The sequence below is a fragment of the Pelodiscus sinensis genome, chromosome 1 (assembly GCF_052426305.1).
Source record: "Pelodiscus sinensis isolate ZL-2025 chromosome 1, ASM5242630v1, whole genome shotgun sequence".
Taxonomy (NCBI): Eukaryota; Metazoa; Chordata; order Testudines; family Trionychidae; genus Pelodiscus; species Pelodiscus sinensis.
Genome location: NC_143052.1, coordinates 198167147 through 198187604, shown reverse-complemented (window position 1 = coordinate 198187604; position 20458 = coordinate 198167147). Strand labels below are relative to the sequence as shown.

The window sequence follows — 20458 nt, the reverse complement described above, 5'->3', positions numbered from 1 at the left end:
GGCAGGGAATCTACATGTTTATAAACCAATAATCATATTTGATGCTATATAAATAACAACGGCCTTAATTTAAAATGTAGTTTATGGAGAAATTCGTTATCCTTAACATTTACACACAAGTATGAGACCACCAGGTAGAGTGGTTAATATTTAAGGTTCATTCTTATTTTTTTATTTTGAAGAGAAACTGGAAAAAAAAATCTCATAGTATGTGAGTTGTGCAAGCTTTATCAGCTGTAGGTTTTTCTTGTTTCTAAAAATCTGGTTAGCTCAAGCATGACATCTTGAATATTCAGTGTTTAACCACCACTTTTTGATTATGTCAAAAGCTTATTATTCCTTAACAATATGAGAAAATTGGGTAACCTTCCCATCCCAATGTATTTATAGTCTGAGAAAGTTTTGATTGTTAACAAAACTTCATAGACACACTGGGTTCTGTCTTTTATTGTAGTATTAATCAATACTAGCAAGCATATGTAAATAACCTCTGCTTGAAATAGAATTTCTTCAAAATACCTATTGTAAATGGGATTCTTGGTTCAATACTTATTTACTCATTTCTTGATACTATTTTCTATTAAAGATTTACAAAACGTACACTGCCTGCTTGCAGAAATGATTGCACACGAATTAAAGAGCATCCTACTCATTTCCTGAGAGGACAAAGGAATGCTAGTGCACCTCTAACACCACAACATTTGGGTCACAATCACACAGCTGCAGATACTCCCATTTTTGAAATGTACATGAGCATTGCAAATAAAAAACAGCACTTAGCTGTGATAACTCTTCTGTTTAGTTCCCCCCCACACACACATATTTAGATGTGACTAAAGCTCTCTATGATATATTCTGTGATGCTTCCCTCTCAGCACTGGAAATTACAGACTTTATTAAACTTGTTGAAGTGTTACTGTTAAAGAGCAATATATTCTCTTGTGTTTAAAATGGTGGTAGTTTCTCCCTTCTAAAGACTCCTGCATGCTTATGCCTTTACACTTATGACAAATGCACTTAAATACTGTGGCACTGTTGAATATTTGGTATTGTTTAATTTCGCTGCTTCCATTTTCAGTTTTCATTTTGCATGAAAATGGCTCCCACAGACTATGAGCCTAATTCTTGCCCCTTAAAATTCAACAGCATTACTCCCATTGACTCCAATGGAAACAGAGCTAGGCTCAGTATGAACTAACAATTGCTTGACATTGGTTTAGTTACCTATAAATAATCAAAGTGCTGATTATGTTATAAATATAGAAATTGAATAGATAACTTAAGTAGGTTTCTCAAACCCCACTATTCAGAAAACTGCATTATGTTATTTATGTTACACAGGGATCTAGGAATTGCCATACTGGATCAGACCTGTGGTCTGTCTGGTCAGCATCCAGTCTCCAACAGTCTCCAGCATCAGATGTCACAGAACCACCTGCACAAACCCACCAGGAGGCAGAGGTGGGGTAGTTTGCTCCACATTAAGATGTCATTGAAATCCTTAATAATAGAGATGTAACTGTGTTAGTCTGGTCTTGCTGAAACAAAAGACAGGACTATGCAGCACTTTAAAGACGAGTCTTTAAAGTGCTGCATAGTCCGGTCTTCTGTTTCATTGAAATCATTGACATATTTAAGTCCTTACACAATGTTTTAGAACTTTTCAAAATGTGTTAACATTAGCTATAACTTAGGATAGTCTTGTTATTCAAATAAATGTCCAGTACCTCCTTGATTATCACTGAGCTATTGGTTTCAATTACATCCTATAGTAAGGAGTTCTAGAGTCCAAATGCGCACTGAGTGAAAATATATTTCTCTTTACCAATTCTGAAATATTTTACCTTCCATTTCTTTCAATATCCCTTATGTTAATGTTAGGAGCAGGAAACCAGAAACTCCTGATGTACCTTCTTTAGACCATGTTATATATTTGTATAACGTACCCTTTTATTGTTTCCTAAGGTGAACAATCTCCTTTAGTTTTCCCATCCCTTAATCCAGCATTTCTCAAACTGTGGGTCCTGACCCCCTGGGGGAGAGAGGGGGTCGCGAACAACTGAGAAGGTGGTTGCAGCAATGGGGGTGGGGGGAGGGTTACGGTATCACAAGTTTGAGAACCCCTGCCTTAATCAGTCACCTTTCTCTGAAGCCCATCTAATTCTGCAATATTCTTTTTGAGACAAGATGACATTAATACACATTTTGTATTCTAAATACTACTGATTTGTAAAATGGCACTGTATTTCTACATTATTCTCCATCTTGTTCCTTCAGGATCCTAACATCCTGCTTGTTTTTGCTGACCACAGCTGAACAGAGGACTGTTTATAGCAGGGGTGGGGAACCTAAGGCCCAAGTGCCGGCTGTAGCACCTGGCTTGCCTAGTTGCGGCCCCCAGTGCTCAGGGTTCCCCCCCAGCCTTTGGAAGCCCACACTAGTGCTCCAGCCCCTCTACCATGCCCCATAGGGCTCAAGCACACAAAATCTACTAGCCTGGGCTGACCAAGGCTCTAGTGTATGAGGGGAATGTGGAGAATGTCTACTCAGTTGGGGGCCACCTCAGTGAGGGGTGAGGATTTTTCTATGGGTCAGCAACTCCCAAACCAATAAAGGTTCCCTACTCCTTATCTACAATGTCATCTAGGTCCCCTTATTGTTAAATTAAAATCCGTGATATACGAATAGTTGAAATGTTTCCTTTCAGTGTGCAATATTTTATATTTATCATTGAACTTCACCTGACCTCATGTTACCTATTCACCTAGTCTACTAGTCTCAAATTTCTCAGTTGTCTCTGGATTTCAATAACTTTAAGTTGATTGCAAATTTTGCAAACTGACTGATAACTTTCTTTTCCAGATCATTAATACATTAGTAAAAATTCTTGAGGTAGCCTACTCTTCAACTTTTCCAATGACAAAATTTATTCTTACTTAGTTCTCTACATGAGACAATTTTTGATCCATGACAGTATGTTGACTCTCTTCCCATCGCTAGTTATTTTCTGCAGTAGCCTCTTGCAAGGAACCTTGCCAAAGTCAATCTGGAAGCCCAAATAACTTATACAAAATACAGGACTATGTAGCACTTTAAAGACTAACAAGATGGTTTATTAGATGATGAGCTTTTGTGGGCCAGACCCCAGATCAAATCTGAGGAAGTGGGTTTGGCCCACAAAAGCTCATTGTCTAATAAACCATCTTGTTAGTCTTTAAAGTGCTACATAGTCCTGTATTTTGTTTCAGCTACACCAGACTAACACGGCTACATTTCTATCAAATAACTTATGTCACTCATATCTCCTTTTGTCATTGCTTTATTGACATGTTCAAATAAATTAATAGCTTAGATACTGAAACTGTGCTGGTTTGACATTATCATATCATTATCTGCCAGATGTTCTATTTTTAATTATAATTTCAACCACAGTATCAGATATAAAATGTAAAGCTGTGTAGTATACAACTTGATCGCTCATCTCTACAGCCTTTTAAAAAATATATGTACAACATTTACTTTCCTCAATATTTCTATAATGCAGTGATTAAAAACCAAAATCTCTGCATGTTTGCAATAGCAGCCCAGTTGCTTCATTCTTAAACTCTTTAGAACTCAGATGTATACAATCTGGGCCTTGTGTCTTAAAGTATAAGTTTGTTCCAACATCTTGTCTTCTGACATCTCAGATTCAAATAGCACCTCATCGTAAAAAAATTGTTCCATGACAGAAATCTTCCTAACATCCTCAGCCATGAACTTTTATACTAATAATATCCTTATCTTCCTTAACTGCTCTCTGACCTAATGATAGTGGGGCCCCACAAATTCTTTCATTAAAGCAGAAACAGAAATCTAATATATTGTTGTCTACCTTTAGATATTTGTTCTTCAAAATCTATTTTGGCCCTCTTATATATATTTCCTGCTTTAATTTATGCTTCTAGTGATTTGTTTCTCTCTGGTTAAATTTCCATATTTTGCAGCATCTCTGGCTCTCTCAGATTCTCTAAATTTGCCATAGGCACAGTTTACTTCCTACCTTCCTTGTGTTCATAAGTAAACAAGCAAAACCCACACACCACTTGTGTCTCACATGTGGCCTTCCCCACTGTATATTCTAAACATATTGAGCCATTCAACATACTAGCAAGGGAACATGAGTTATACATGCTAACGGCTGGTTGCAACCTAATGTAAATCCGCCATTGTGGCTGAACCTGGATAAAACAGACTCAAACCAGAAATAAGTGAGGATAAGCTTACTAGCATGGTAAAAAGCAAAAAATAATTAGGAGAACTGGTAAATATGACATTTCCTTTGATAGAAGGGATCTGTCTGCTGTTTCACAAGTTTGGGGGCTACAACAGGTTGTAGTTGGCAGAGCTGTTAAGAGATAAAGAGGCAAAAGCAGACAAATACTTAAAAAAACCCTCTCCTTGGGTGTAAGATGGCAAATTCACCGTCAGCTGTGGCATTCCTTCCTTTAGAACTTGCTTCCTGCTTTGGTGTGACAGCCCCAAGTGAGCTGACTTATGGAGCGTACTGTAAGACTCATTTACTTCCTAGACTTTTGAGATGAGGATGAGTGGGAATTTGTTCCCAACAGGCTGATGGAGGAGGAGAATCCCTATTTTGTTACCAATGTATAGTTTTTGAAGACATATATTAGAGTACATTTCTACAAATCAAAGTAAGCGACATGCCTTAACTAGCAATCTCAAATAATCTCAAATAGAACACACAAGCAATATAAACTTTGTTTAGTTCCACTGGTTAACATGAAAGTGAAGTAAATAACTGTCACCTACTGAAACTGACTATGGCAAGAGCTTTTGGATTACTCAAATTACACTGTACTGACATGTTTTAAAGTTCAACTAAGCATTTCCAATGTTAAATGGAAACCTTAGCACTTGAGATTTCCAACAGAGCTAATTAAAAGAGATGTTCTCCCTGGGTTACGAAATATAAAAATGTAATTTAAGTGTCAAAGGTTTAAATAGTGCATATTTGCATACTAAATGTGTATTTCAATTGTAACTAAATGAAAGTTTATGTATAACATGCTTTTGAAATACATTTATTGTTTGTACAATACACTCATTTGTATGCAAATACACATGCAATATTCCTGAATGTTAAATGATGTGAGAAGTTTATAAAATAAAATACACAAAGACATATCAAGGTTTGATTTTCACCTTTAATATGCTATGATACTTTGTTACTTAATATTTCTGTAAAAAGTTATTACAGATTTATAGATTATTGCAGTGATTTCTAAGGAAGATTTTCAGCCCTGAGGCTGAAGCCACATATTATATACATTGTTAGTCATTGGCATTATTTACTACAGCATGAAGGACAATGCCTTTAAAATAAAGATAAAGCAACATTTAACTGGAAAACATTCAAACTGAAAATTGAGCTTTTTTCCTTACATTTCTGTAACCTAGCTATTACCCACAAATTACATTTTAAAAATAGTATTTTCTGAATAGTCACAGAATAAAAAATTCATGATGAAAATTAATCAGTTTTGTCTAGATATGCTTTGATGAGCACATTGCAGGTTTTCAGCAAATCTTAGTTTTACCAAGCATCAGAAGGCAAAAGCCTAAAATGTAAAAGCTTCCAATTTCTCTGACTAGTCCATTCTCCTTGCTCTGGAGCGATCAGTGACCCATACTGCTTTGCTTTAAGACAGTGCACTAATCACTATTACTGTTCTTTATTGTGGTTGATGCCAGCAGGAAGACAAAATTCAGGTTCTTAAGATGCAAGTCCTAACAAAAAACCTCCAACAAATCCACTGGATACTACTATATTCTGTTTGATAAATTCTGTTGCCTGAAAAAGAAAATAGTTTTTAGAGATCTGTGTAAAACCATTACACCTAATGGGAACATTTAATATTTTATCATGATTAACCAGAGAACAAAGGTAAATATTTGTATTCAACTTATTTTTTCAAAACTTGTTAGTTTAGCAAATATAGCACATACTGCAGTCAGTTATAGTTCAGCCTGACTCTACAAACTTAGACAATGTGCCTCATTCTTTACTTCTAGCAAAGCTCTTATGCCAATACCAGCCTTTTGCTGTGCAGAAACGGTGCATTGTACACTTCTTTTGTAAGAATGTAAGAGCAAGGGTAAGACCAGTAAGCTCATTTCAGTTTTAACCAGACACAGAATTACAGGTATAATTCGATCAATTATATCAGTCATTTCTTTTAGATCCACACTTTAACTTTTAACCTTTGGTAAATCATATACCATATGAAAGCATAGTACTATATCAACATGTGTTTGGGTATAAATAGCAATACGATATAATCTGTGTGTTATGACAGGCATGCAAAATAAATGTGATTTAAAACTCTTCTATGATGTAATAGGCATTTTGCAAACAATAGCATTAGATATTTCAGATAAAATAGTCCACAATTTTAAAATCAAAGCCATTTCATTTCTCCCTAGACCACTCCTCACACCCAGCGAAAAAAGATTACATTACATTTGATTTAGAGAGCAGTATACCAACTTTAAGACTGGAATTAAAATTATAAAAGTAATTTGGAAACTGAAGTACAATTCCATACAAGTTATGTTGGAGACTACAAGATCTTTAAGTACAGTGCAGGCATTTCAATGATTCTCTGCAGATTTCAAAAGACAGACTTCAAAATAAGTAAACAGAAAATTAAGGATACATGGTATGATGTTTCAAGTGAGAAAAAAAAAAAGAAGCAGCCCATACATCTCCTGGCAAAAAAGTCTCACTTTTTCTAATGTTGATAGTTTCTCCTCAGTACATCAACATTATGCACACCACAGACACATTTTAGACAGTAGGGACGTAAAATCCTGTGTAATGGGTTAACCTGTTAAACGTGAAGTCACTCACGTTAAACTGGTTAATCAATTAAGGTGGGATGCTCCTGCCTGCCCCTACCCCAATACCGGAGCTGCTTCGGACATACAGAGCAGGCCCTATAGAGCTGGTGTAGACCAAGGCGGGAGGGGAGCTGCTCCAGCCCCCACTTCCCTGGTTAACTAGGGAAGCAGGTAAGGGTGATGCTTACTGGTTAAGCAGTTAACTCCAATAGAGATGTGAATGGTTAGTTCCCATTACTTGTACATAGGCAAACTCATTACTCATTTTAAAGTAGTACTTCACCAGCAATTATTTTAGAGATTATCTGCACTTGCTTGGTTAAGAGTATAGCAGAGAACAATAAAGACTTGTAAGACAGGTGTTTATACCACCATCAGTTCCTGATTTGGCAAGAAGCTCAAAGCTTACTAATACACACGAATTTAATACCAGCTCCAGAAGATTTTTACTTCATTGAAAAGAGGAATAGAGTAATTTTTTTTAAATCATAATTTTGAGCTGTAACACCACAACCAAAAAGCAACCTGAATAAAGTGATAAGCAACCAGTACTCTAGAGTGCAGCAGCAGGATGCAAATATCCAGAACTGGCATATTGGATGGCTACTGTACCTCTTTTATGAAGACAAGCCTTGAAATTTGATCAGTATAAGACAAAATAATTATTATGGTCCATCATGAGAACAAAAAAATCCACACCTGGAAGTAAACATTAGTATAACAAACAGGAACGGGGACATCCTGCAGGACTGCTAACATTTACTAAAACACACAATCTCATTAACAGAACATATTTCTGCAAGTCTTCTCTAAAACTGGGTCTATGCTCCTGGAATTTTGCACATGCTGTCTAGCATTTTAGTTATCAGGCATAACTGTGGTCAAATGAACTATGTCTAAACTACACCCCTCTGTCGGAGTACAGGATCTTTCAAAAAAGCACCCCGTTGTCGAAAAAACCTCGTATAAACCACGGTTTCATTTTTGAAATGATGCTTGTTCGAAACAGCGCCATGACACAATTATGCAAATGAAGCACAGCATATTTAAATCCCCGCTTCATTTGCACTTTCGAAACGTCTAATTTACATACCTCTGCCGACAGGGGGTGTAGTTTAGACATAGCCATGCAGTGGGAGACCAGAATCCTCAACCACTGAAATCTTAATCAAAAGGAAAGAACAATTTTTTAAAAACATCTTACCTCTTCAATGAGGGTGCTGATTTCAGGTGCTGCCCTGTTTGCACGTTTTTTTATCTGCTTTTTTGCTTTGTTTACATCTTTCTCAACTCTCTTCCAGTCAACTTGCACATATCCACTATGACTGGCAACCTAGGGGAATTAAAAATATTAAATAAGAACAACTGCACTAACCAAAATAAGAGCCAAAGAGTCAAATCACAAGATGTTTGTATCCATCTAATTTTAAAAATTTGTTTTGTTTGCTTTTTCTAGAGATAGACAAACATGCACATTCAAGTTCTTTAGTTACAGATGCTATAAATAATGTTGCAACATTATTTCTGTAATAAATCAAAATTATGATTTTGAAAAAGAACTGACAAGGTTTGATATATCTTGTTTCTCTACCTCTTCCCTATTTTTTTTTAAATCCTATGCTTGAGAATAATTTACAGGTTAATTTATCGAGGTCAAATTATCTACTCAATAGTTATTGCTGCTTTACTTCCAACAAAATAGAAACTGAAAGCACTTTTATCATGGGATTAAAACATGGTTTTGTTTCATTTTAATTTCTTTCAGCGTCACTGCTGAAATCTTAATTTAGGACAAGACACTCAGTGAATCCGTTATCACGGAGCTACACAGAAATATCCTGTCTTTATTATTATTACTATTAAACTGTCTAGCATAAGAACCTGATACTACAGGACTCTAGCACTCTGTACATCATTAAGCACGGTTTATGTATCATTGAATAACTACTTCTACCATAATGCTCACAAGATATTAGCAATCAATTATGGGCAAATAGAGGAGCAGTCACAGACAGTTCACGCTAACTTAAAAAACAACCCCCATCAGCTACAAAACCCCATTTTTTACTATGAATGTTTTATTCCTCCATATTTATTATTATGCCCTGATCCTGAAAACACTTAAGCAGCTGTGTAATCTGACACACAAATAGTCCTACTGACTTCAGTGAGACTATTCACAAGTACAATGCACATGTAAGTGGGTATAGGATGAGGGCCATAGATTGCAAATTTTTAGGGCAGAGGAACTGCATTTTCCTGTAAGAGTGGAGAATATTAACACAATGTCCATAATGTCTTACTATAAGTCCTCTTGTTTGGAAGACACAATTATCTGAGAACGGAAAATCAAAACTAGAAAGGTCTGTGATGATCTTTTAAATGTTGGAATAAAGCCATTCTACATAGCCATTAAAAACATATTATTCTTAAACTTTATAGATAAGTTTTGGTTTTATATTAACTCAAAGTCTGAGATTCACCTAGTGAGAAAGTCATGTAATGAAACCCAATTCACAATCTTAGGTATGGGGCCCATGAATAACTCCTCCATTACACCTTGCTTGAATTTAAATGACACATTTTGATTTGCAGTCACTGGGTTTTGCTGAAGCCATTAACTCAAAAGAATCTGATTAGATGGATTATCTCAATGCAGTTACTCACAGGGGCTTTGTACACCTTTGTTACAGAACACAAAGAGAACGCAGATGTAGATGCAGCAGGAAGACTGCAATAAAGAACCAACTTCTCCAACAGCAAGTTTCACCAAAATTAAACCAGTCAACCTGAGGAAGTGCTTGTCAACCACCTCCTAATAGCATTCAGTTTTAATACAGACAATGTTTAAAAGTTTAGCCTGCTTCTGATTTAGAATCTGATACTTAGACAGTATTACCCACCACAACGTGTATAGCTTAACAAAATGTTTAAGATATTAATACAAGTCATACCGGAGTTAACAATGAACTAAAAGAAACAGAGAAGGTAAATCTTCCTTTTGAAGAGTTAAACTCCAGGGATTAGATCTTTGGAAAATATCAATCAACACAGAGACATTTTAAAAAAAAAATCAATGCAACTACTGTGGTTTACAGACATTAAGGATCTGGCCCAAAAATATTTGTACTAAAACTTGTTAGATTCAATGCATTTGCTTAAAGGCAAATTTCCAATATAAGAAATTCCATTTGCTTTGGCAGTTCTGCTGAATGCCCCTTTCATGTGGTGCACAAAATTGTCGATTTGGATATTCAAACACAAAAGAATTGGAAAAACGCCCACCTTTTTATCACCTCCCATAGCATGTTGCCCTCTCCCATTTGCACTAAAATGTCCAAGCAGGCACTATGCCACGATATCATAGCTACCATAGAATCCTAGTGGAGTATCTAGCCAGATCAAAGTAGGCAGGTAAACCTAGTTTTATATCTGTCCCTTGTATGGTTTTCAAGGGTTCCCTTAGATACTAAGGATGTTAAAATGTGTGCAACTGTGTAACTGCTGAAAATTTCATGGTTAGCCGGTTACACACTATATTATTACACCAGGTAACAGCCAGTGCCCTGGGAGCCCGCTGTTAAGTGGGCTCCCCGTGCATGCCAGCTCTCACCTGCCATTCCATATCAGAGGCGGGTGCACGGGGCAGCAGACAGCTCCCTGTGAGCCAGCTACTGCCCCACGCTGTAGGAATGTAATAATATAGTCAATTAACCGATAAACAAAAATGTATAGGTTAATGCTATAGACTACAGGTACTCCTCCCACCCCCAGTAAATTTGTTAGCAGGCTGGCCAGCAGCCTGACTCAGTCCCGGCTTGCGCCAGGTCCAGGACCCACCCCTGCTGCAACTCTGCATTTAAAATATGTTAGAAGCCAGGTGGGCAGGCAGCCAGGCTCAGTTCCGGTTTGTGCTGGATCCGGAAGCTCAGACCCCTTCCACTGCAACAGGGGCTGCTGCCTGTTTTTTTTAAAAACTGGCACCCCTCACGGACCACTCCTGCCTGGCACCCCACACTGCTGCCTCTGACAGAAAAGCAGCAGTGTAGAGTGGCAGGGGGCTCTCCAGGAGGGGCCTGAGTGTACTGGCTGCCAGACCCACCCCTGGGACTATTGAATAGTCAACTGATAAGAATTCATGAGGTTAATCGACTATTCAATTCACCAATATTTAACATCCCTACTGTGTTGCTGCCTCTGGAAGCTGGACAGGGAGCCGTGTGCAACTGTTTGGGTAACCGATAAGCTCATGCTTATTGGTTACCCATTTAAACAGCTACACTCTTGTAACCCTATTATTACAGAATCACTTAAGTGAAGACTTGAACTCATCAATGGTGCTTTAAACGGAATGAGTCCAAATATGAAAAATGACTAACTATAAATAAAGTGTTTCATAATTAAATTATGGCTAACAGAAGATAGAGTGCCAACGGGAGCAAAAAACAGTAAAACATTTTCTTGTTAAATTGAACAGATATGACTAATATATACAAGTAAAGGGGCATGCTCCATCAACATCTTCAGATGCTCCAGGAAACTCAGATTCTCCCCTGAGTGTTGGCTCACCTACTTCTCCCAGTAATCTCTCACAATAAACAGAACTCTTCAGTGATAAGGTGCTTTTTAAAAAACGAAGCAAAAAGCCACCAGTCACTTTTCAGAGCGAACCCACATTTTAAGGATTTGACCTACTTCCCCCCCACAGTTCTCCTTACTATCAGAAACTACTTAATCTAAAGGTTATTAAAGGAAAGATATTACAATTGTTGCTGTTTTGTTTCAAGACTTATTATTTGCTTTTATTTTTTCAGTGCCTCTTTATTATAGTGGACTTGAAGTGGTCTTGTAGCAGACACATTAGGAGGATTTAACCCTATTTGTTTAATTAAAAAAAAAGATACACAATCTAATTGTTCAACACTTCAAATTTCCATGACATTCAATCAAGATAATAAGACCATGCTGCTTTCTTAATTGATCCTTTTCCTTCTCTTTCCTCACCACAAGACTTCTTTTTAATAGGATCAGTGGTAATGTTGCTAATTGAATTAGCTTGTTTTCAGAATTTGACTCATTATATATGAGAAACTAATCACATAATATATTTTGTTTTATTTTTCCAACTAGGATCCCTTGAAATTAATGTAATATAAACTAAAAATATTGAATTTCAGAAAACTTTCACAAGTTGGACCCTATGGGTATATCTACACAGCAACATTCTTTCAAATTAACTTAGTCCACGTCAATACAGCAGGCAGTTATTTTGAAATACTGTCAAGCTGGAGGACTTCCGTTCCTACTTCGACTCCAATAACCCTCATTGTATGAGAAAGAGTGCTCTATTTCAAAATAAGTGCTGTGAAGATGCTCCCTATTTCAAAATAAGCTACGTAGTTGACATAACTCGAAATAAGCTATGCAAATTGAGCTAAGCCCTGCTGTGTAGACACACCTTACTTGAGTATCCTTCCCAGCAAATGGGCCCCATTCTTGTTCCAGTGGATTGCTCTGGTATCTGTAATTTCTCAACATTTTGCATTACAAAACTTGCAACTTCAAACAAACCTTAAAGGTAATTGCTAGTCACAGGCTGAAAACCTTTCAACCTGTTCAATGAATGCATTCAGGAAATATTCCTGAATTAAAAGTGAATGTACTTTGTATACTTACAGGTGATTTTTAAATGAAAAAACTGAAAGCCTATAGAAATGTAATTAGACTACCACACAATTTATGACTAATCTTTAATATGCAAAGTACCTAGATTTAAATGACTAAAACATTTACTTCTAGAAGAGTCTGATCTGAATTAAAGGTAAAGACAACTAAACCTAAATGTACATCTGAATAGTTCTACCCCACCCAATTCCCACTCGTAAGTTTTATCAGATATTTTCCATAGGAAAGGCCAACGCAATCTCCCTCAAGATGTACATAAACCGATTCAAGAAAACTTGTTTTCCCCATTTGTATATAGACTCTTTAGTGATTTACTCACTGTTCTTTCTTTAATTCAAAATTTGTGACACAAATTGATAAGGCTAGCCAAGTAATAGAATGTTGTATTGCTAAGTAGGAAATCCAGTTCTGAAACCCAATCCCGTGCTCTTCTTAGTTTAAACAGAGTTTGAAGGGCAATGAGTACTTTTAACTCCACAGGCTATGCCTACATGAAAAATTGAATCATTCTCAACTGATCCAGAGGTGTACAGGTTTAAGGCAAGCAATTCAGTGTGTCCACATTGATTTGTGCACCATCTCCATGTCTGGTTTATACTACACAGTTTCTGATGCAATAGCCTTAGGGTACATATTCCACAGTACCAGGCACAACTAATAGCAACGGTCTGTCTTAGATATTTCAAAAGACCAACAGTAGAGAAGGACACTTTTTGAGAAAACTACCAGAATCATTATTAACTCATTTCAGTGTTGTCCCCACTGGCAATAAAATGGAGCAAATTGAAACATTTCTCAGACCTGCTGAAAATCCATACCATTTTTGGAACATACATAAACTAACTGGAATACCTGTATGAGAAAACATGATATTTAACAAGGAAGGGTGGGCAATTACCCCTATCAGGCTGCCTTATTGTAAGTCTGGCAATGTTAATTCAAAAATAGTATTTTAATTTTTGCATTAAGGTTTTCATTCTTTCAAATCACTTGAAACCATTTTTATTTAAAAACATTAGATTATTCCTGTTCATTATAACATTTCTGACCATTAATTTTACATACAGTTTTTAAAAGATAAGTAAAAATACACCAACAGTATTTTTCTAGTATTTGGTAAGGCTTATCTGGTAAGGCTTACTTAATAAAGGACATAGGTATAGAACTCTCCTTCCTTTCCCAACCCCAGTATAACCAGGAACTGAGTATTTTCCATATAATTCAATTATAAAACATCGCCTAAATATTAAAATATGAAATTCTGTATACCTGAAGTAGAAGAAATCCACCACCTACTGCAGTTGCTGCAAGTTTTCCAACTTTCTGGAACAAAAATCCTGCACACCTTAGAAGACCCAAAAAACAACATTCCAATAAAGTTAAGATTGTCTGGCCCACAATGTCACTTTTCAGAATTCTCATATTAAATCCAACTATGATTTCAGATTTACTAAAATGAGTTTCACTTTCTAATTTCTTACTCCGCAGCCTGCAAGGTATAAAACATTACAGACTTATATAATATTAAGATGTTTTGGTCACATAGATCAGCTGTTCCCGACTGCCAGTCTACGTACTGGTGTCAGGCAGCAGACTGCTGGCTGCCGGGCCACAGCGGCCACCAGAACTGAAGGTGGCTTTTCATGGCAACTCACTGCACCGCAGCTGGCTTTAGCTCCAGCAGCCGTGGTAGCTGATTTTGCCCGGCAGTAGTGCTGGGGCTGAGGAGGCGGCAGGAGGTAGAGCAGGCAGTATCTCCCTTCCTCCTCCTCCCTCCCACCCAGGTAAGTTGGCGGCCTGGCTGGAACTCCTTGGTCCTCCCCACCTCTACCCATGGGGACATGAGACATGCTTGGAGAGGGAAGGGGCACGAAGGAGGAAGAGTGCATGCCGCCAACAGCCACTCCCCTACCCACGTGGCAATAACAGCCATGTTCCCTAGACGGGGTAGCATCACTCTGGAGAGTGTGGGGGATAGAGTGAGGTCTAAGGAGTGTTGAGTGAGGTGTGGTGGGGGTCACATGGCAAGAGGGTTTTGGCATGGGCTGTAGAGATCAGGTTAAAAGATCAAAAGGCACAGGGTGTAGGGTGGGGGGGCAAGAGGGTTTTGGCATGGGCTGTAGAGATTCAGGTTAAAAGATCAAAAGGCACAGGGTGTAGGGTGGGAGGGGTCAAAGGGTGTTAGGTACTAGGGAGCAAGGGGCTGGGCTAGGGTTAAGGGCGGGGGGGAGAGATGGCTGGGGCTGAGGGACAGCGGGGTTAGAGGTGTATTACAATGGGTCACTGGTTATGGAGCCAAATGTGCTGCAGCTTGTACTTCTGTCTTATGTGGCAGCAGATCTGAGGGTGTCTGAGCAGAGTCCAGGGGCCTCAGAGCTTGTGGAATAGGTAGCTGCAGGGGCAGTATCAGGGTTTGGCACAATTAGCAGTCATAGAGTTTGTGGAGCAAGGGGATCCAGAGGGTAGCAAGGCAGGATCAGGAAGCACTGGGACAAGATCCGGGGAAATAGGAGGGAGTCAATTTCAGTCAGGGTTTGCTGGGACACAGCATGCCAAGGTTGGCAGTGACAGCGGCTGTAGGACAGGCCCCAGGCAAGACATGTGGTTGACAAAAGAAAGGTGGCAGTAGGGGGTGTTGGGAAGTGAAAGACAATGGGCATTGGGGTGACAGACTTGTGAGGTAATGGGGTTAGTCGGATATAGGGGATATCAAACAATGAGTTAGGCATGTTTAATAATACAGAGACACAGAGTACCAGGGTTGGCTAGACGGGGTCAGGGGGTTCTGGGGCTGGAGCTAAAGGGATGTGTAGTGACAAGACAGGGTCAGTGGGTGAGTGAGTTGGCAGACAGGGAGAATTTTATTTGTATGTTTGCATATTCACTATTTGCATAATTACTGTGCAAATAAAATGTTATCAGTCCACCAAAAGTTTGTGAATGGGTTTGCCAGTCCATGGTATAAGGAAAGTTGGGAACTACTGACTTAGATTAAGCACAAGACTAGATCAGTGGGATATTGTCAACTAATGGTTATTTGATGTCCTCTGTGAACTGAGTTGGGGGCTTCAAGCCTTGTGTACACACAAATTAAATTGCACCACAAACTGGTACAGTCGAAGAGTTCAAACAGTTATATCAATATAAAGGTGCCTTTTTAGGTACATCTAATCTGGTAGGGAAGGAGGATAAGCTATACTGGCTTAAGGGACTTTTGTACCAATATAACTGTATCCACAGCAGGAACTATGCAGATTGAATTATTTAATCAAAAAACCCCAACATATCCCCAAACAAAATAGTTAAACCGGTATAAAAAATGTGTGTAAAGAAAATTCTAGTCTATTTTCGGGTAAAGAAAAGCTTCTGTACTATTTAACCTTTATGGTGGCAGACATGGAGATAAGTCCAGCACCTTGGCCTCTGCATGCTGGGACTTGAGCATTTTTGTAGGGCTCTTAAAAACAGGTTTCACCGCTGCTCCACAAATGGCACCAGTTTTTTAGATAAATACTTCAATTTCTATGCACCTCAATTTGACACTTGTCATGATTTTGGCACTAGACTCCCATTATACCTAAAAACACCAAAGGCTTTTATGCATTTATCTATTATTTATAACATCTATAGGGAAACATAGGTTAAAAATCATATTAAAACTACCAATTTCCCCCAACTCTATTATGAAACACCCCATATTATTTACACAATCTTAAAAATAAGTCTTTTCACCATTTATGCTTTTTTTTTTTTTTTTTTTTTAAAGACTTCACTCAGCCTAGTCCATAGAGATTCTATTGTCATTTAGCCAGCTTTACTTTCAGGTTCTCATGTATTTGCATTTTAAACATAATACCATTGTTTAAATCCAAAAGTATCTGTTTTCATAAATGTAAAAAAGTGTGCTCTTATAATACTAATATTTCTATGTAAGTACTTAATACTTTATACTTATGATTGAAGTTTTTTTTAAAAAAACAAAACAAAAACAGAACATTTCACTACCTGTAAGTAAAATTGTAGAGAAGTTCAATTTAAGTGGCTTTTGCTTTTAAATACAAAAGCACTTTCACTTAACCTCTGCTGTGCCCCACAATTCTAACAGTTTTACATGCAAATCTTATTCACAACAAATCAATCAGGTAGTCATGTCTATATTATACATAATAAAGTATGCTACTCCATAGCAACACAATCATTATATACAGTAGTTTTCCATTTGTTTTTTTTAAAGAAGTGTCACATCTTCAAAACTCTTTTACAATAATTGGCAAAGAATCTCTTTTATAATAGGTGCATTCCAGACAGGGAATTTGAAGTGTGATCTAGTGCCAGTTTTTTCCTTATCTCTTGGATTTACAGTTAATTAGAAAACCAGGCAACCTCAAACAGCTTATCATTTTGAATGATACAGAACAATCAAAAATTTAAGAACAGTGATGTGCATGGCATGATAATTAAAAGAGATCCTCTCTCACCAGCCAGTCACTCCGCCCATTACAATCTGAGTGGCTACAGAATACTTTTCTACAATTGGTCCAGAATTTCGGCCAAACACACGATTCCACCAATGGTGACGCCTTGCATATTCTGTTAAATCCAATACTTCATAAGAATCATCATCGCTCTCATGCTCTTTAAAAAAAAATTCAAGATTACCATTAGTGACTCTCCTTTTAGTAAGTTGTTCAAAGCAAGTTATAAAAGCATTGGTTCAACTTCTCAATTGCATAGTAAATTTATGCTTTTCGAAAACTAAAACGACTAACAGAATCACTAAGTTACTATAAAAGTCTCAGCCATATTTTTTTAAATTTTGAGGTAAATATGGGTCAACAGACTGGTAAATTAGGAAGACGCACAGATAAGGCTAGGGTGTTACCATATTACTATCACTTGTAAACAACATTTAATAGTCTTGACTACTTAAGATGGAGGACAAGTGACTCAAATAACAAAAACATCAGCCCTAACAAGCTGGCACTGAACTTTCCTGTTATCAGTGGTAACTACAACTGCAAACCATCCACTTTATTTATTATGTTGGGGATAGAAACATCAAACAGGGATTATATTTAGCAGGCCTTGGCCACCCACAGTTTTTGTACGAGTATTATGATGGTTAGGGCCGTGATTATTGTTAGCCCAAACTACAGGGCTGTGCCCCCTGCTCGCTAAGATTGCTAACCCCCTCTCCCTGGGGGTAGGCATCTGGCCAGGGGGTAGTAAGCAGGAGAGGACTGGGGGCAGTGTGTCTGGCCAGGAGGGAGGGAGCAGGAGCAGGCTGGGGGTAAGTGTCTGGCCAGGGAGGAGGGGACAGGAGTGGGATTGGAGGGGGCGGGGGGCTGGAGTCAGGATCTGATGGCAGAGGGGACTCGGGGTGTTCTGGAAGGCGGGTGGGTGGGGGCTTGGATAGCAGAGGGAATGCGGGGCAACACGGGGGAGCGTGCACAAGGTCAGGCTCAGATGGCAAAGGAGACCCTGCCCCAGCAGTTCCTCCCCAACAGCGCAGCCCCCAGAGGTGTAAAGTGGGAGCTGGAGCTGCCCAGGCCCGAAGGGGAGGGCACCGAGGCTGGCCACAGCAAGCAGATGAGACCGGAGGCAGATGGCAGCAGCACATGGATGTTGATGACATCATTCCGTCATCCCACAGGAAAACTTTTTTTCTCTATATAAAAAAATGTTCTCCTGTAGGACGACAGTGACATAATCACAACACTCTGGTGTCCCCACAGCCCCTTCCCCTGCCTTCACCCACCCTGCCTAGAACTCCCGCAGGCAGCTGGATCCAGGCGGCCTTGCCCCTCCCAGAAGGCCAGGAGCTGCACAGCCTTTCCTCCTCACACGCGGAGCTGGGATAGGGATGTAAGCAATTAGAAGACTATCTGGTAAGCTTTTAGTGACTCGACTAAGTGCTTTGCCCCCCTTCCCCCACCTTGCTGTCTCTATCAGAGTCAGCGCGGTGGGGGCTGGGGGGAGGGAGACAGGAGCCAGAGCTGGGGGAAGTGGACAAAAACTGCTTCCCCCCAACACCATTTCCGCGGGGGGCAAAGGAGGCTGAGGCATAGTGGAGAAGCCAGAACTGCAAGCCAAACAGCCTTCCCCACTTGCAGGGGAAGGGGACGGAGCCACTTGCCCTTTCCCTCTCATGATGGGGAGGTCGGCCATGGCCTTGGTGCAGGCTCCCCTGCGGCTAGAGGAAAGAGCTGTTGCTACATTTCAAAGATGGAGGTGCCCTTATCCCCCCACTCTCTGGGGGTAGGCATCTGGCTAGGGGGTTGTTGCCTCAACTATTCAATGAGCCAATTCATCTAAATTTAACATCCCTACAAGGAACCACCCTATACCAACCTACAGCACTTTTATATCAGTAGCGTGTCTATGTGGGAGAGAACTATGCCAGCATTGCACCACCACTCGGATCTCTTTTTTTGTTTAGAGTCAACAATCTTCATGTGGAAGGCAACTATGGAAACTTCTTCACCATCACCCTGGCTCTGTGAAGTACCTTATACATTCAAAAAGACTCAGAAGGGTACACGAGAGGTCCTGTAGCACCTTAGAAACTAACAAAGAGAGATAGAAAGATGCAAAGAAGTGGAGTTTGGCCCCCGAAAGCTCATGATGCTACACACACACACACAGACACACACACACACACACAGACACACACACACACACACAGACACACACACACACACACACACACACAGACTCTAATGCGCTACAGGACCCATTCGCTGTTGTTGTTTTTTAATTCTTACATCCCTGGGTGGGAACAGGCTCTGACCAAGGCCCAGCCTGTCTCATTCCTCTACTTCCTTTCCGGCGCAAGCGAGGGCTGCTGGGCCCTTTCGGTGGCCCCCGGGATCTGACGATCGAGCAGCCGCGCCCGGACACGCCGCACACGGAGCCCCCGCGCCTGGGCAGCCCCCAGAAGCGCTGACCCCTCCCCCCCGCAAGCCGGCCGCTTCCTCCCCAGCCCCGCCCGGCGGGGGCAGAGCGAGGGGTCGGACAGCGGCTTCCGCGCCCGCGGGGGACTCACTCACCCGAGGCGGAGCGAGGCCTCCGAGCCGCCATGTTAGCGACAGCTTGCGGGGGCCTCCGTGGAGCCGCGCGGCTCCGCCCACCGGCCGCTCTGCGCCGCCACCCGCCGCGCTCGATGCTCCCGCCGCTCCGCTGGGCGGCGCAGGCGCAGAAGGCGCCGCCAATTCTTCAGCCGCGCTGGCCAAAGCAAGGTGGAAGGGCGGGGGACTGACGTCATTGCCCCAGCTGGCCCCGGAGGATTGTGGGGATTGTAGTGCCGGGCCCCTGAGTTGGCCGGCGCTGATGTGGGGCCTGGCGGTGGCGCTTTCGAGCCTCGCGCTGGGCCCAGTTGCTCGCCCGCTCCAACGGATGCCAATCGCTGGGGGGGGGGAGGGGCAGCCGCCATTTGTCCCTCGCCCAGCACGGCCGGCCCCGCGCACTAACTGCCCCTTCCCCGCGCTACGTCACAACCAGCCGCACACCTGGGCTCGTGCTCCCAGCCCGCGGGGCGGCTCACGGGACAGGGGCAGAGGCCGCTCGCGCCAGGTCTGGCCAGGGCCGGACTGGCGGGTGCTTGCCTCGGCGGGGCAAAAAGGAGGAGGCAGCGACGCGGAAAGAGGCTGGGCCGCTCAGTGTGCTTGGACGCTCCCGGCGAGTGAGCAGAGGGCGGGCTGATGGCTCACCCCGTAGCAGGCGGGTCACGCCCTGGCATGGATGCCGCTAGATGTTTGTGGTTTTCAAGATGAAGTTGCCTCGTCATCACCAGAACTCAAGACAACATTTCCAGAGCTGGATTTTGGCAGCACCAAGGCCCAGTCAAAAACAGGAGGGTTGCCCGCGCTCC

The 20458-nt window shown here is 40.7% G+C and overlaps 1 protein-coding gene across 3 annotated transcripts in view; it reads right to left on the bottom strand.

The window, feature by feature from the left end:
* The window catches only part of FUNDC1 (FUN14 domain containing 1), a 37552-nt gene extending 17755 nt beyond the window's left edge, over positions 1-19797 (bottom strand). For 2 of the 3 annotated variants that reach the window (XR_012898271.2, XM_075912798.2), the window contains exons 1-4: positions 19638-19797; positions 17067-17223; positions 13858-13933; positions 8108-8236 (exon numbers count right to left, since the gene is read on the bottom strand). Coding sequence is in view for 2 of the 3 variants with exons in the window: in XM_075912798.2 (XP_075768913.1) it covers positions 8108-8236; positions 13858-13933; positions 17067-17223; positions 19638-19668 (393 nt within the window). In the remaining variant the exon portion in view is untranslated. Of the gene's footprint in view, positions 1-5189; positions 5855-8107; positions 8237-13857; positions 13934-17066; positions 17224-19637 lie in introns of those variants that run through there. The other variant, XM_075912788.2, reaches the window with a different exon arrangement.
* Between the last annotated feature and the right edge of the window lie 661 nt (positions 19798-20458).